Below are 15,727 nucleotides of genomic sequence, written 5' to 3'. Positions count from 1 at the left end.
GGTTGGGCATCGTTTGGATTTTTACGATTCTGATTCCAATTCCGATTCTTCCTTTCGATTCCGGTTCTCATCGATTCTCAATTCTGATTCTTTGAGTGGTGGAGTTGAAACGGGTCCCATGCATATTTTCACAAATAAGAGGAAAGTTTTATTTTGATTCTATGGTGGTTTGCAGTTTTACAGCTTTTTCAATGCAAAATAAAGCCATACTAGAGCTCCGCTTACTGTGCTGCACGGCTGCAACACAACAACCGCCTGGTTGCTCGGGGAAACCAAACATTGCGCATATCAAATTTGGAACCCATGATCAGATTTGAAACCAACTCCTCCAAACGATTCCAATAAAGAAACGATTCCGATGGATCGTAATTTTTGAAGTTAATGTATTCAAAAGTCTGCATATAAATATCAAAAAAGGTTGTCTTGAATACAGCTTAATCAAGACACGCATATTTTTTGAAAGAGACATGACAGAAAAAAAACAACAACCTGGCCTCTGGGGATGAACATAAATCACAAAAAATGTTTAGAATAAAGTATCAGTAATATATTAGAAAGATAATAGAAAAAAAAAAAAATATATATATATATATATATATATATATATATATATATATATATATATATATATATATATATTTTTGGTCCAACCAATCGTGAACAGTAGGGGTGCATGATATATCGAGTCAATTATTGCGATATCACGTGCCACATGCACGTTAGTGCACGTGACAAACCCTATGGAGCGTACCACGTGACCTGTGTGCATATTTCGACAGAGTGACAGTGTAAATGAAGAAATGGAGGCAAAAAAGGAACGAATCAGAGAAGCGAAAGAAAAAGGACCTAAAGAGAGAGCGAAGGGAGTCAGTGGAGCAAAAAGAACACAAAAGTAAGAAATGAGTGTTGCTCAGGGAGAAAACGAAATAACAGAGACCGAAGAGGAAACTTTAGTGGCCAAAAGTAACGCCTCCTCGGTAGCTTGGAAATACTTCTGCTTTAAGCCAATGTATGTTTCCCAGGCTAATGCACTATGCAAAACGTATCGAGTGGTGGTAAACCGCGCAAGAGGCAATGCAACAAACCTGTTTTTGCATCTAAAAACCACCACAAGCCACTTTACGATGAGTGCATGATACTAGGGTTGGGCAATATATCGATATTCTATCGATATCGTGATATGAGACTAGATATCGTCTTAGATTTTGGAAATCTTAATATCGTAATTGCCCTTAGTGTTCTCTTTTCCTGGTTTTTAAAGGCTGCATTACAGTAAAGTGATGTCATTTTCTGTGTTACCAGACTACTCTAGCTGTTCTGTTATTTTTTACACAGACATTATATCTGCATTACTGAAGATTACATATCTTAAATCTCATTGTGAAGATATTTTGTAAAAGCACCAATTGTCAACACTATAATATCGCCACAATATCGACATCGAGGTATTAGGACAAGAATATCACGATATCGGATTTTCTCCATATGTGAGTCTAATGTTAAATTTTTTCTCCATCACTATATATATATATATATATATAGTGATGGAGAAAAAATGTAACCCACACTCCCCTTTTTCATACCCCTTCCCCCACTTCTAATGTAGACATGCCCCTCTACACTTCTGAGCCTTTCCCCGAGCACACAGGTAGAGTAACTGTAAGGACCAGACCAAAGAACATCCAGCCTCATTGTGTATATTCATGCCATCATGGGGTGAATAACCCTGGCAGCCAGTGTATCTGCTTAATATCCTTAATCACCTGCATCTCATTGTGGGGCCTGGACACACCACTCTTTAAAATGATGGATGGGCGCATAAGAGGATGCTCTCCCCTGTTCCAAAATTGTTCTTGTTTAGAAAGGTGCTTATTAGGGAACACCTGGGGGAATTAAAGGGGGAAGGGAGCGCCAAAAGCTCAGAGAGGAGGGGAGTAGCTTTAGACCACAGTAGCTAAACCATTATAAATACTAAGTTCAAATTATACTTTTGTGTTTTAATTTGTCTCTGTAAATATCAAATGTCCGCACTAAACTTAAGTTTATTTCTAAAGTTAACAAGTATGCTGTAGAAAAGATTAACTGCTGTTTAGATTACTTCTGTACATTCCCGTATTTTTTGGATATCTCAATGTAAAAAAAAAAAAAATGGTTGCACTTAATGAGTCTAGTGGACGTACAAGCTCTCATCACTCTGCTGGCTTTCAGCGTAGGACTCTTGAGGCTCCAGGATGTTGAGGTGGGCAGCGCTAGTCATTAGCTTGTAAAAACACGACTTCCATTCCAGTTCTTTGAGGCTCGGGTGGGAGTATAAAGGGGAGGAACCATCTCTCTTTTTTCATCACTGATGTTTGAATAAGCCAGACAGACAGCCGTTGACATTAAAGACTCCCATAGGCCAGGTTATTGCCTCTGTGAGAACAAGCAGTAGGCAGGATAGATGTAATAAACTGGAACAAATGTATTTCAGTCTCCAATTAGGATACTGTAAGTTGCCGTCTAGAGTCGCTGTGTGGCGACATTGTCATCTTCTGATTTTATGGATATTTTATTTTGCCGTGTCAGCAGCTATCCCACCAGCTAGTGAGTGATGAGAAATAAGATGAGTACTGTATTCACTCTCTTATGTAACCTCATTGGAGTCTCCTTACGCCTAATTGGCAGCAATTTAGGCTTTTCAAATTGAATATAATCCCTTCACCGTTGGTTTTAGCTTCCCTCTATGGCTCCAAATGCCTTTACTGAATGACATGGGATGCTGATACTGTGAGTAATAGAAAACACTAATGGAATTGGCATTAGGTAATACATTTGAATAGCTACTGTACAGAACAGAAATGGTCCTTTAGTCTCTGAGCCAAGGATATTGATAGTTCCCTCCTTGACTGTGTTGTTGAAGTGCATTGTGTCTTTTCCAGGACACACTTTCCTTTGTGTGGCCAGCTCAGAAAAAAAAATTATAATTCAATAGATACAATGACACTGAGTTTTATTATGATGCTTTTCAATTATTGCTATAATAATGTGTCAATAAAATAAATGTATCAATTGTATGATTAGTTTTCTTTCCTCAGATGTTAGTGTTGTGCACTTTGCACACATGGTTAATACCTATAAGAGGAACTATTAGAAAGTACAGAGCAAAATTCATGCCCCAGTATTTTCCTGAAAGGGCTACCATTACTAAGCGAAGCTAAATAAAATAAAAAGGAAATTCACCAGATTGATGATTATTTTAAAAGTGATCGTTGGCAGTGACTGAGATATCACTGGTACAGGCCCTATAAATAGCCATATCTGTGTGTAATGGTTGCACATAGTGACAGCTGCTGTAGAGCCTCGCTGATGCAACACAATTGGGGAAATTGTGCTGTCTTTGTTGTATTTTTTGTTCATACAAAGCAGCCACAAGTATTGCTATGTAAACAGGTGATTAAGTATTCATCTCCTTATGTATGTATTTATGGTTAAAAGATATGAACAGCCAGCAATACGTGTTTTTCCTATAATCAGCATTGTCACTGAATGTGTGATATGTAACATTATTCCAGCATTAATCTTATGAAATAACAGTAAATATAATAATTAAAAGAATAGCTAATCTCATTCTTTCAAATTTAGATTCAGCCCTATTTTATTTGTTTTTTTAAGATTATTTGTTGGGCATTTTAATCCTTTATATTTGTAGGACAGCTTAGACTTGAAAGGGGAGAGAGGGAATGACATGCAGCCCAGGACCGCAGGTCAGAGTCGAACCCGCGGCCGCTGGGTCGAGGAGTAAAGTACGGGGGCCTGCTCTACCAGGTGAGCTACCTCAGCCCTATTTTAAAGTTAAAGCTCATCAGAAGCCTCTAGTGGCATTAAATATATGGTTTTGCTGTGTTGCCTTTGGTTGTTGATGGTGCTTTTGATTTAATCTTTTTTTTTTTTTTTTATTGCTTTTTATATTTTTAAACATACAGAACAGATAAGACAAGACAAACCCAATTGAATAAGAACAACAACCCTCTCCCACCCCCCACCCTCCGGTCTCAAGGAAAGAAAAATAAACCAATAAACAAGGACAGAAATCCCACCTTACCTAGTCGCCCTCCTCTACTTCCTGTGATGCTGAGGTCATTAGGACTGATACCTGTGCTGCTGCTGTTTCTCCATAGGTCTATAGTCGATGACTTGGCTTTGTTAATCCTTGCTGTAGAGAGCTCAAGCAGAACTATGTCCAGAAAATACGCGTGGGGGGGGGGGAAAGCCAGTGCTGAGCTATCATTTTCTTGGTCGTGGTTGAGCCAGCTAACCAAACTTTCTTTTGTCTCCCGAGCAGATGTAATTTAGAGTCATCATTAAAGGTCCTATGGCATGAAAATGTCACTTTATTAGGTTTTTTTAACACTAATATGAGTTCCCCCAGCCTGCCTATGGTCCCCCAGTGGCTAGAAATGGTGATAGGTGTAAACCGAGCCCTGGGTATCCTGCTCTGCCTTTGAGAAAATGAAAGCTCAGATGGGCCGATCTGGAATCTTCTCCTTATGAGGTCATAAGGAGCAAGGTTACCTCCCCTTTCTCTGCTTTGCCCGCCCAGAGAATTTGGCCCACCCATGAGAGAGAGACATCATGGCTTTCAAACGAGCAAAGTGGCAGTTGGTCAAGGCCACACCTCCACCCTCCACCTTGCCCCCCCTCTCGCCTCCTCAATAGCTACAGACACAGAAATGGCACATCCTAAGGAAAGGTCATTGTGGGACTGGCTCTAGTGGCTGTAATTCTGCACCAAGGCTGAATTTAAGGGAAAGAGACTTCAGATACAGTATTAGGGGACTACTAAGGTCTATATAAAAGAGACTTCAGATACAGTATTAGGGGACCACTAAGGTCTATATAAAAGAGACTTCAGATACAGTATTAGGGGACCACTAAGGTCTATATAAAAGAGACTTCAGATACAGTATTAGGGGACCACTAAGGTCTATATAAAAGAGACTTCAGATACAGTATTAGGGGACCACTAAGGTCTACATAAAAGAGACTTCAGATACAGTATTAGGGGACCACTAATAAAAGCATCCAAAGAGCATCATGTCATAGGCCTTTGAAGTAACAAAACAATCGGATCAGTAGGAAGTCGACATCCTATCACATCAGATATTATTGAGGTTGTTTTATTCTAAATTGATTTGATCTTTTTCAGAACATTGGAGTCTGCCTGTATTGCATCAGTTTCATGTGTGGATTTTCATCCTTCGCTACTGATCTGTAAGTAAGAGAAGGCCTCTATGATTGGGTCCAACAGCTTTAAGAAGCCAAAACATCTAAACCTCAAAATAATTTCAATGTCCAAAAATACCTTAATGAAAAAAACCTAGAGCAAAGAGTAAGGAAAACACTTAGAGAGAGAGAAATTAAAGGCCAAAGCATTTGTCAGTGAAAAAAGGCTATACTGAGAAAGTTGGTTGTTGTAGATAATAACCATTTGTATGCACATGTTGGTCTAAAGGAAATTAATGTATTGTTTTTGTTGGTTAGGATATCATTGCTCTGAGGCGGGATGATGTTTTACCAGTATTTACATTGATAGGTTGATGGATTTTATTCAGGAGCCTGAATTTGTTTTTTAATTAAAATAGCTAGCTTTTTATTAGCTTAAAATTAGTATGTCATTGCTGCTGCCCCTTTTTAAAATTATTTATTTAGTTTGTTTTACTTTTACTTGCGTAAAATATTCTAGTTTCCTTTCCACAATGCACAAAGCCAGATGAAGCTTTGTGCTGAGAAGATTGAGAAAAAAAAATGACCAATGTAGTAGTTTATGAAATATCATAGGAGTGGCAGTAGCTCAGTCAGTAGGGAGTTGTTGGGAACCGAAGGGTCGCAGGTTCAAGTCCCCGTACGAAGTTTGAACTGGTAGCAGGAGAGGTGTCGAGCAGTCGCAGCTGCCTCGCTCTGACATAAAAGTCATAGTGTAATATGTTAAAAAAGTCACAGTATAGTTTATTGTCAAAAGTTAATGAAAAAAGTCACAGTATAGCATGTTGAAAAAAGCCATTAAAAAGTAAGTGTGGTATGTCGAACATGGTCATAGTATAGTATGTCAAAAAAAGTGATAAATGAGTCTTAGTATAGCATGTAGTAAAAAGTCATAGCATAGTATGTCATTAAAAATCATAAAGTCATAATATAGCATGTCGAAAAAGTACGGAGCCCCCCTAGGGTCAGATGATAAAAAAACTAAACAGTGCGCACTGTTTTATAAACTGTACACACAGATTCATAATCTGCACTGTTTTATAAACGTAAGCAAAATTAGAAAGATATTCACAGATTCACTCACTGCTGGCTGCTCATAGAGACCAATAATGTTATTTCTCCAGGTCGGACGATGGCTCGTTTTGATGAAAATGAGTTTGTAGCTCGTTGTTAACCTTACTACGTTAGGAAAGATGAGTCGTTTGTGATTTAATAACATTTCGCTGTAGAGAATTGATCCCAGAAGTTCGAATCTGTGAATATCTTTCTAATTTTGCTTACGTTTATAAAACCGAGACAGTACAGTCTTATGAATCTGTGCACACGGTTTAGTTCTTCTATCAGCTGACCCCAGGGGGAGGGCTCTGTAAAAAAAGTCAGTGTAGTATGTTTAAAAAAAGTGATAAAGTCATGTCACAGTATAGTATGTCGAAAAATGTGATAAATAAGTATAGTATGTTGAAATAAGTGATAAAAAGTCATAGTATAGTATGCCATAAAAGTGTGACATCATGGTATGTCCATGAAAAAAGTCTCAAAAAGTGATGAAATCATAGTATAGTATGTTGTCAAAAGTTCATGAAAAAAGTCACAGTATAGTATGGCAAAAAAAGTGACAGGAACACCATTGGTCCATCCATTTGTATTCTTCATTACTGTAATGGTCTTGAAACTAATAGCACCAAAAAAGTCCTAGAATAGTATGTTGAAGTGTCGAGCAGTCGCAGGTACCTCGCTCGGACATCTGTTATAATCATGTATGTAAAAAAAAATCCAGTTTTGCATGTTGAAGTATGTCAAGACAAAAGTTATAGTATATGTTGAAAAGAGTCATATTACAGTGTCATACAAATATCTGTAGTAGACAAAGTCATAATACAGTAAATATGGACTTAATTTAATTTAGACCCAGTTCACCTTTCAGCTGCTGACCTGTAGCTGTCGTGCAGCCACTTTTCTTCTTATAGTGTTCAACTTATGAAAAATAGCCCACACAAATTACCAAAGGTACACATAGTTTGAACTTTTTTATTCATCATTTTTTTTTTTAGTTCTTTTACTTTTTTGCTTTACGAAACAAATGTTTGCAGATGTCCTATGAATAAACAGCACCCTTCCTCCTTAAAAAAAACAGGGATCCGTCACCCCTGCCTTATCAAGAAAGGAGACTCTTGTCCAATTCCAACCTCTCCAGATTCCCAAAGTGACTTATTTCCTGTATTGGACATTCGTTTAAGTGCATTAGTAGACAACATAACCATTTCGATTAATGTGCAATAGCTGAGTTTATGGTCAATGCGAAAAGATATATATACATTGCAGCTATGACTCACATTAACTGTCTTTTTATATCACTTGAGCTAGCGTTAGAACTGGAGAGGGAGACAATCAACACCAGGAGTCTCCTTTCAAGCACAGCCTTCGTAAACAGCAACCTTTACCTACATCATCATCATCAGGATTAACTAGACTCTTTTGTCATACCTGTTTCCTCCAGTAAGACAAAAAAGGTTAATAGATAGAATGGTTTAAAATAAAGTTTAGTGATTGTGCTTTTAAAACCAAAGTAAAACAATTAACAAACATTGACGACAACACGAAACATAACAGTGCATTACAATAAAACAAAAGAAGAAAAAAAATCCCAAAGTGGCACTTTCTTGGGGCAGCTAAATAATATAGCAATTTACAACATGAATGGAAATGATAAAATATATTTACTGGCATAATAAAATTAGAATTCGCAAAATAAAACAAGGAAGACAAATTTGAGGTACCACAGTGGGTAAAAACAAGAGGACATCATGTATACACGTATATTTACAGACAGTCCACCCCTCTCTGCTCGCAGCTATTTTATTACAGTAACATCTGACTGTATGGGCTCAAAGTTTTTGTCGAGGCAAGCAGAGTCATATCAATGTCTGGAGTAGGATTTCACTCCATATTGCATTGGAATTAAATATACTACTGCGTATTTTGTTTTGAATGCACCAGTCTCTTAACTTCAGACACCCTTTCCTTTTTTTTTTTAAATGGACATATAAAATGATAAGTAAAAAAAACAACAACCATTGGTCTGTTTTCCAGATGTAAAGAAACACTACTGATGTACAGTATAATGGCAGCCAACATGATGGTGAAATACTGAGATATTTAAAATTGTAAGAGAAACAATGATGCTCCACTCAAAATCAGGGCTGTTCCTCATTTTCCTCCTCTGTTCTTCAGCTTTCTACCATCTGAGTAAAAAAAACAAACATTTAAGTTAACATGCATCATTCATGAGCAATAAATCCTCTGATATTAGCATATGTCAGCCAGAAATGACAAACTAGGTTTGAGGTCATTTACAATCAATTACATAGTTTGTACACCAGAAAACCCTATTTTTTACTAGGGTCGTTTTTTTTTTTTAATCTAATAGTTTTTTAATCGAATCTTGAGCCTGAAAATCGATATCGAATCGTGACAGTTTCTGAATTGTGCACCCCTAACGTTTTACTATGTAAAATATGCTTAGTACTCAGGGGTCCAGACTGTGACCATTTTTTGCGTGTAATTTTTAATACTACTCGCAATCATCAACTACATATGATTGTCATTTCAGTGTAAACAAGGAGTGAGAAAGACCCTGAATGGGGCTGAGGCAATAAATGTTAGAATTGACAATAAGCCTGGATCCCTGGTACTGTGTGTCTTACTCGGTCACAATTATTTAAAAAACAAATCTAAGGGATCCAACATTGATTGATTGATTGCGTTTTAAAAATTGCTATTCTGATTGCATTTTTAAACTCCTTGGTGGAACTATATTCAGAACTGTTGATGGATAGCATCTGTACCTCTAGTTCTTCATCTCCTGGTTGGAAGGCCCCCGTGGTGTTGAGACCCATGTCTGCATGGTTCCTGCGGCCTCCATCTCCTCTCCGCCGGCCCCCTGAGCCCCTGGAAGACATGGAGCTGGAGGAGCTTAGGTCCCGGGGGCTGTTGACTGTGGGGAACTGTGGTCGGCTGTAGGGCAGAATGTCCTCTGAACCTGGGGACAAAGAACAATTGTGGGAGGAATTGAGGCTTGCATAATAAAAAAAAAAAAAACTTGGCATATGTCATTGTCACTGTGTATTTGTTGTTGTACCTGCGTGTTGGCGTGCTTTGTTGGCGGCGCTACCCTCATGTTTATTCACTTTCCCCCCATGGGCAGTCTTTTGTCTCTCCTGAGCGTCTTTGCGTTCAGTCGAGCTGGTTCGGGGGTCCGAGCCTTCTCTGGGCCGATAGCCCCCCGTTCCTCCTCTCTTGTCTCGACCCTCGCCTGCTTTGGGGGAAATCACCCCCCGGCCCTCCAGGATTGCCTTGGAGGGGTGTGTAGGCGACTTAAGCACAGCTGGAGGTGGGATGGGAGGAGGTGGGAGATCTGAAGGATAAACACAGGAAGTAAGAACCCATTAATCAGAGACGTCAAAAACTAAGACTGAGAAACTAAAATCTGTGTACTCTTGAAACTATAGTGTGTATCATCTGTCACTCTGTTGTCTCACACCTGCAAGGTGATACACAAACACAGCTGCAGTGTGTACATAAACCAAGAGCTGTACAAATAGCCATGCTGAACGGAAACTACTCCGTACAGACAGTAAACAGAACAGATGACATTAGAGAGTTATGAGATTTGAGCGAGAAGGAAGAGGGGAGCGCGACGGTCAGCAGCTGGCTCTCTAACCTGCTCGACTTCCCCTGTTGATGAATCAATGCTGCTTGTCCTTGAGCCATTGGGCCAGCCTGGCCTCTCACACATCACACAGCCATCTAAACAAAACACCGAGAGAAAAGCCTTGCCTGCCTGCAATCGATGGCTTTTCATCTTCTAATCAGCTTCCGACCTTAAGGATGGTTTTGTCAGCAGCCAAACCCATAATCCACATAGGATTAGAAAGTTAATAAACGTAGCAAGTGCCAACTCTCACACCTTGCTTGCATCGAAGGCTACCTTACATGCTTTTAAGATTGTGGAACACTGGACTTTGTGGAGAATCAAAGCTTTTATTTCCATTTTTTACACAGGAAAGGCTAATGGGGCAGGTGATGTCTTTGCTGTGTCTTTTTGGTGGAATGAGGCAGCTTTAATACACTCTTCTGATTATCCTCCACCCACTCCTCCTGAATACAAAAGGGGGGGAAGTCAATATCATACAGCAGAGAGGCGTCTGCAGTTTTTTAATATCTCTCTTGCCTCCTGAGTCCTGCCTCAGTCTGAGTCCGATCAATGCCACAGTCTGTAAGTTATGGCTCACTACAAGGGAGGAGCAGAGCGCTTGTTAGATTTATGAGGAAAAATCGGCGAGGGCAGCGTTCAGGTCTAAAAAGTGTCTCTGGGCTTGCCAAGGAGGATGTATTGGAGGGCCTGGTGGTTAATTAGGCAGACAAGGATGAGACAGATCAAAAGAGACAGGAACGGGTTAAGTTCAGAGAGGTGGTAGACAAAGGCATTAGAGTCAAACGCAGTATGAATCATGGGGGGAATATAACTCGGGTGTTTCCACATCCACTGTGCAAACGAGAGTGAAACTCACCGAACACCTCAGCACCAGTCTTCCAGACCATAGACAAGGAATGTATGTATGTATGTATGTATGTGGCTGGGGGTTGAAGGGAAGACGGGGGGAAAGAATCCATTCACATCAAATGCAATCAGCACGAGGACTGATGGACAGACAGAGCTGCAGAGCTGTCAGTCCGCCCCCTCTCTGCTCAAACAAAGACGGAGGAGAGTGGAGAGGAATGGAGAGATCACTCCAAAGGGAGGGGCAGCGGATGGGGAAGAAGCCAGGATATAAGCAAGATGGCAGGAGGTGGTGGTTGGGGGGGGGTTGGGGGGGATATAGCTGGTCTGGCTCCAAGTGAACTGGATATTAAATCTCCCTGTCAAGTGCTTCCAACACTCAAGGACACCTGACACTAGCAGGAGAGCCAGCTCTGGGACAGCACATACTGTACACAGCAAAGGTAGTGTGTGCACACACTCTTCAACAGACACAAAAATAAAGATCTTTCTACAAGATCAAAGTGGAGCAGAATGGAAACAGACAGAAAAAGTGGCTTTTCACTGGTAGGCTGTATGTTGTAAAGAATGATGCTGTAAAAAGCCAATTGCTCTTTTACTTAACAAGTTTAAAGTTTTTCCTCCTGTGTACAGATGGTCTGGTATTTAGCCCCTGTTTGGTTTATGTCTGGCTCCTGCCTAGTGAAAGGTGGAACTTCAGTATGAGCCGTGGCACCTGGATCAATTTCATTAGTGACTAGAGTGCAGAGACATCCCAGTGTCAGCATAGCCAAGCTGGGCAGCGCTCCCCTGAGACAACCCACCTCCCCTCCTCCCCACCATGGCCCTGGCCTCCAGCCCACCACTCGCCCGATCTGCTCAGCACCGTCACAGATTAGGAGTGATGCCATGTCTGCATGTGCATAAACACATGAGAGAAGAGGATTAAAACTCTGGCTCATGGCACACCCATACTCAGTCATTTACCGACACTACATCACAGTAAACTGCACTTTACCCTTCCATATCTGTGGAGGGAATTAAGGCAGAGTCATTGATACAAACTGGTCATCGGTGAGATACAGCTGAACTGCTAGTCCCGCTACATGTCTGTCTCTCTATCAGTCTGTTGGTGATGTCATTTTTTAACTTGCCAGACTGTTGTAGCTGTTCTATTATTGGCCTTTAACCACTTAGTCATTATATTCACATTATTGATAATTATTTATCTAAAATCGCTTTGTGAAAATACTTTGTTAAAGCACTAATTGTCAACCCTACAATATCATCGCAATATTGAGATCTAAGTATTTGGTCAATAATATTGTGATTTTCTCCATATCGTACCTTTATACACATAATACCAATTTAGATTTTCTAAAAAATGGAAGATTTGTTCTTTGCAATATTCCAGACCTATATTATAGGACGCAACATAAATTGAGATTACTTTCTATAAATTACACTCCAGGCCTGAAATAGTATACATAGTATTTAACAAGATAAGTTGTCACAACAACTTAGCTCACTTAATATCAACAATTGAGTAGGAATCTATAAGACACAAAATGCAGTCATATCCAGCTTTCATGATTTTGAAAGTGTTCATATTATGCTCATTTTCAGGTTCATAATTGTATTTAGAGGTTGTACCAGAATAGGTTTATGTGGTTTAATTTTTTTATCTGAGCTCCAGGGCCTGCAGCTCGATGTTCTCCCTCCCCTCTTCCTGCTAAATGGCCGGTGTGTGACAGAGTGCGGTCAGCGAGCTTGTTACGGCCGCAATCTCTTACCGCAGCCCACAGGTTCCAGTTAATCTTATAATGGATATGTGTTGAGTTAGTTTCCCCGAACAAATGATTGGGGAAATAAGCACCTCTTGTCCACGAGTCTCATTAATAGAGCCCGCGGTGAGCTGGAGTCCATCAATGAGAGCTAGCTAGCCTCCTCCTAACGAGACCTCTGAAATTCACAAAAAATGCATTAAATTGAAAGTGTTAGCTAAGCTTTGTAAGACCTTTTGGTAGCTGTGATATACATGCCGTGACGAAATTCAAAGTGCAAATATACTATAGTTATGCCTAAAGTGTAGCTAGCTAGCCGCTATCTTTATCCGTTGGATTGAAGGGACATTAGCAGCTAACGAAACCTCTCATATTCACAAAAATGCCTTAAATTGAAATCGGACACAACTGTTAGCTTTATAAGACCTTGGGAAACCTGTAATATAAGTGGCAAAGGCACTCACTCTCTGGTAAGCTAGCAACGTAGGGAGTGACAGCCAATCATGTAACAGTATCAAGTTTGGTTGCGCTGTCTCATGTTGGGTTCTTCAATAACCGAACCGGCGGCGTGGAGTGATTAGTGGAAATTGAGTGCCACAGCGAGCAAGGAAATTGTTGATGAAACAGGAAAAGTCAGTATGGCAGTTTTGGGGATTTTATAAGTCTGACCGTAGCCAGACCAATGTCGTCAGCAAATTATGCAAGACCGTCGTCCCCACCAACACTGGTAACACCATAAACTTGTTTTACCACCTTAGCCGCGCTCATACTTTGGAGCACAGCCGTATTCGCCAGCAACGTCCAACAACATCTGCAGCTGTTACACCGCACAAGCAGCAGACCACCATGGAGAGGTACTCTGCATCAGCGTTTAGCCTTACTAAACGCTACAAAGAAATAACAGAGGCAGACATGCTGAGCACTGTCCAGAAGCCAGGTTACCAACCTAGCACTAAACTTAATTAACACTTTGCACTATTTTATTACACTTTATTAAGCATTTCTTACTTATTCTTTAATTTTGCACCTTAATGTTAAGAGATAATAGTCAAGTGTTCATTGTGATTTTAGACTTAATTATTGCAGTGTCTGAAATATGAGATCTACTTTCTCATCTCCAATGTGTGTGTATGGGGATTCGCTCAACCAATCATCGCGCAGCTCATCTAAATATTCATGAGCATACCATATTTGGAAGAAAAGCTCTTGTTAGAAATAGGGCCAAAACACAGGGATGCATAAGGGCCAATAAAATATCAACCAGGCCATTTTCAGCCCAACCAAAGTTACATACCCTATTAGGAGACCATAAGGAACAGTGTGAAATACCCTATATAATCATTCTATCACCCCTTTAAAGGATTTCTTTCATTTTGAAAATTGTTTGAATTTTAATTATTACATTTTTATAATATATAATATAATAACATAACTGCAATTTATTCATGCGTACCTTCATTATAGGCTTCACGTCGCTGGTTTCCTGGGTGACCTGCAGGATGCTGTTTCTGCTTCTTGGGAGGCCTCCTATGTACAGCTGCCATACTCATGTTGCTGTCTGTAGACACCGGGCTGCCAGGACGGTGTCCTGACGGGTTTATTTGGTATTTTCGCGCTGAGAAAAGAAACAGAGAAACGGTTTGCTTTTACCATTCCTCAAATGTTTTGCAGTTCCATTTCTTGTGGATGTGGGCGAACATAGGAAACCTACCTGAAGCTCCTCCCACTTCGTGGCCCAGTGTGTTGGGATATTTGGCCACCCTCAGGCCTGAGTACTCTGCGGCTGCGGCAACCGCTTGAGCAAAGTCAGCATCAGTAAAGAAGGATCCATCTGATGAGCTGACGGCACTGGACCTCCCTGAAGAGACATTATCCTCTTCAGAAGCCGAGCCCCATCCGTTGATCATGGAGCCGGTAACCGAGCTCTCCAGGTCGCCCATGCTGGACGCAGGCGTCTGTTCAAGCCCTCGTAGCAGCAACCTTCGCGGATGCATCTGGGGATGGTGGGGGTGTGTGTGGGGGTGGGTGTGGTGGTAGTGCATCTTGGCCACCTCTGCATCTGTGTCGTCACCCTCCTCTTCCTCCAATATATCGTCCTCCTCCTCCTCCTCCATACCATCAGTGTCCAAGGCCAACGGGCTGGTGATGTACCCATATGTGTGTGAAGGAGAGAGGGGCATTGGAGGGGGTGGGGGGCTCACAGCGTGGCGCCTGAAAGAGGTGAGAAACACACAGTATCAGAAACCTATCATGTATAAAGAGTAAAATACACAAGGCAATTATCATTATGGGTGGGAACCACCAGAGGCCTCACGATACGATATCTTCACAATACTTATGTCATGATACGATATTATTGCGATTTTAAACATATTGCAATATATTACCTTTTTCCAACTTCAAATTATGTCACCAAATCTCTAAAAAGATACATTTCTGTTTGTTCATCTCACTTCAATGTTATTGCTGCGAAATGGGATTGTCAAACAGTTTTGACAAACTAATGTCTATGTATCGATACAGTATTGCTACAGAAAATATCGCGATATTATGCTGTATCAATTTTTTTCCCCCACCTCTAATTATCATGGGACCATACTGCTGATCCTGCATCAAATCACATGTACTTTACATTAATGCTGATGATTTTCTGAAGTACACATAAGCACATTAAAACATTTGAGAGTTAATGGCAATGTTGTCCAGAAATCAGACCAAGAAAATAAGTAATAAGAAAACACAAATGCCAACGATGATGTGAATTTGATAGGTTTCTTATTTTAAAATGGCTTCTGTTCCTAATGACCTCAGCATCACAAGAACTAGAGGAGAGTGACTAGGCAAGGTGGGATTTCTGTTTTTGTTTATTTTTCTTTCCTCGAGACTGCAGAGGGTGGGAGAGGGTTGATGTTCTTGTTCAATTGTGTTTGTCTGTTCTGTATGTTATAAAAACAATAAAAAATTGATCTTAACCAAAAAAAAAAAAAAAAAAAAAAGGCTTCTATTGGGCAGTGTAATCCTAAATGTATGATGTTTTCATATCTTTGTGCACTAACAAGAGGGAGTTCCTGCTCACAGCTGGATTCCCATACAATCATTATCTCACTTTGCGAAAAATTATTTTTTTTGACTGTGATATATTACTTATTTCAAACGACTTTCA

The 15,727-nt window shown here is 40.2% G+C and overlaps 1 protein-coding gene and 1 long non-coding RNA gene across 7 annotated transcripts in view; one reads left to right on the top strand and one right to left on the bottom strand.

The window, feature by feature from the left end:
- The window catches only part of LOC120575673, a 47,515-nt gene extending 38,312 nt beyond the window's left edge, over positions 1-9,203 (top strand). Inside the window, exons 2-3 of the long non-coding RNA XR_005642040.1 lie at positions 5,186-5,250; positions 9,093-9,203. This is a non-coding gene — a long non-coding RNA (uncharacterized LOC120575673). The remainder of the gene's footprint in view (positions 1-5,185; positions 5,251-9,092) is intronic.
- Positions 8,219-15,727, bottom strand: part of robo1 (roundabout, axon guidance receptor, homolog 1 (Drosophila)) — a 369,807-nt gene continuing 362,298 nt past the window's right edge. For all 6 annotated transcript variants that reach the window (XM_039826488.1, XM_039826470.1, XM_039826460.1 and 3 more), the window contains 5 exons: positions 14,276-14,775; positions 14,018-14,179; positions 9,380-9,655; positions 9,087-9,280; positions 8,219-8,483 (listed from right to left, as the gene is read on the bottom strand). In XM_039826488.1, coding sequence (XP_039682422.1) covers positions 8,469-8,483; positions 9,087-9,280; positions 9,380-9,655; positions 14,018-14,179; positions 14,276-14,775 — 1,147 coding nt within the window. In that variant the 3' untranslated portion in view covers positions 8,219-8,468. The remainder of the gene's footprint in view (positions 8,484-9,086; positions 9,281-9,379; positions 9,656-14,017; positions 14,180-14,275; positions 14,776-15,727) is intronic.

The sequence above is a fragment of the Perca fluviatilis genome, chromosome 2 (assembly GCF_010015445.1).
Source record: "Perca fluviatilis chromosome 2, GENO_Pfluv_1.0, whole genome shotgun sequence".
Lineage (NCBI taxonomy): Eukaryota > Metazoa > Chordata > Actinopteri > Perciformes > Percidae > Perca > Perca fluviatilis.
Note: the sequence above shows the minus strand (reverse complement) of the source record. Positions and strands in the feature narration are given on the sequence as shown.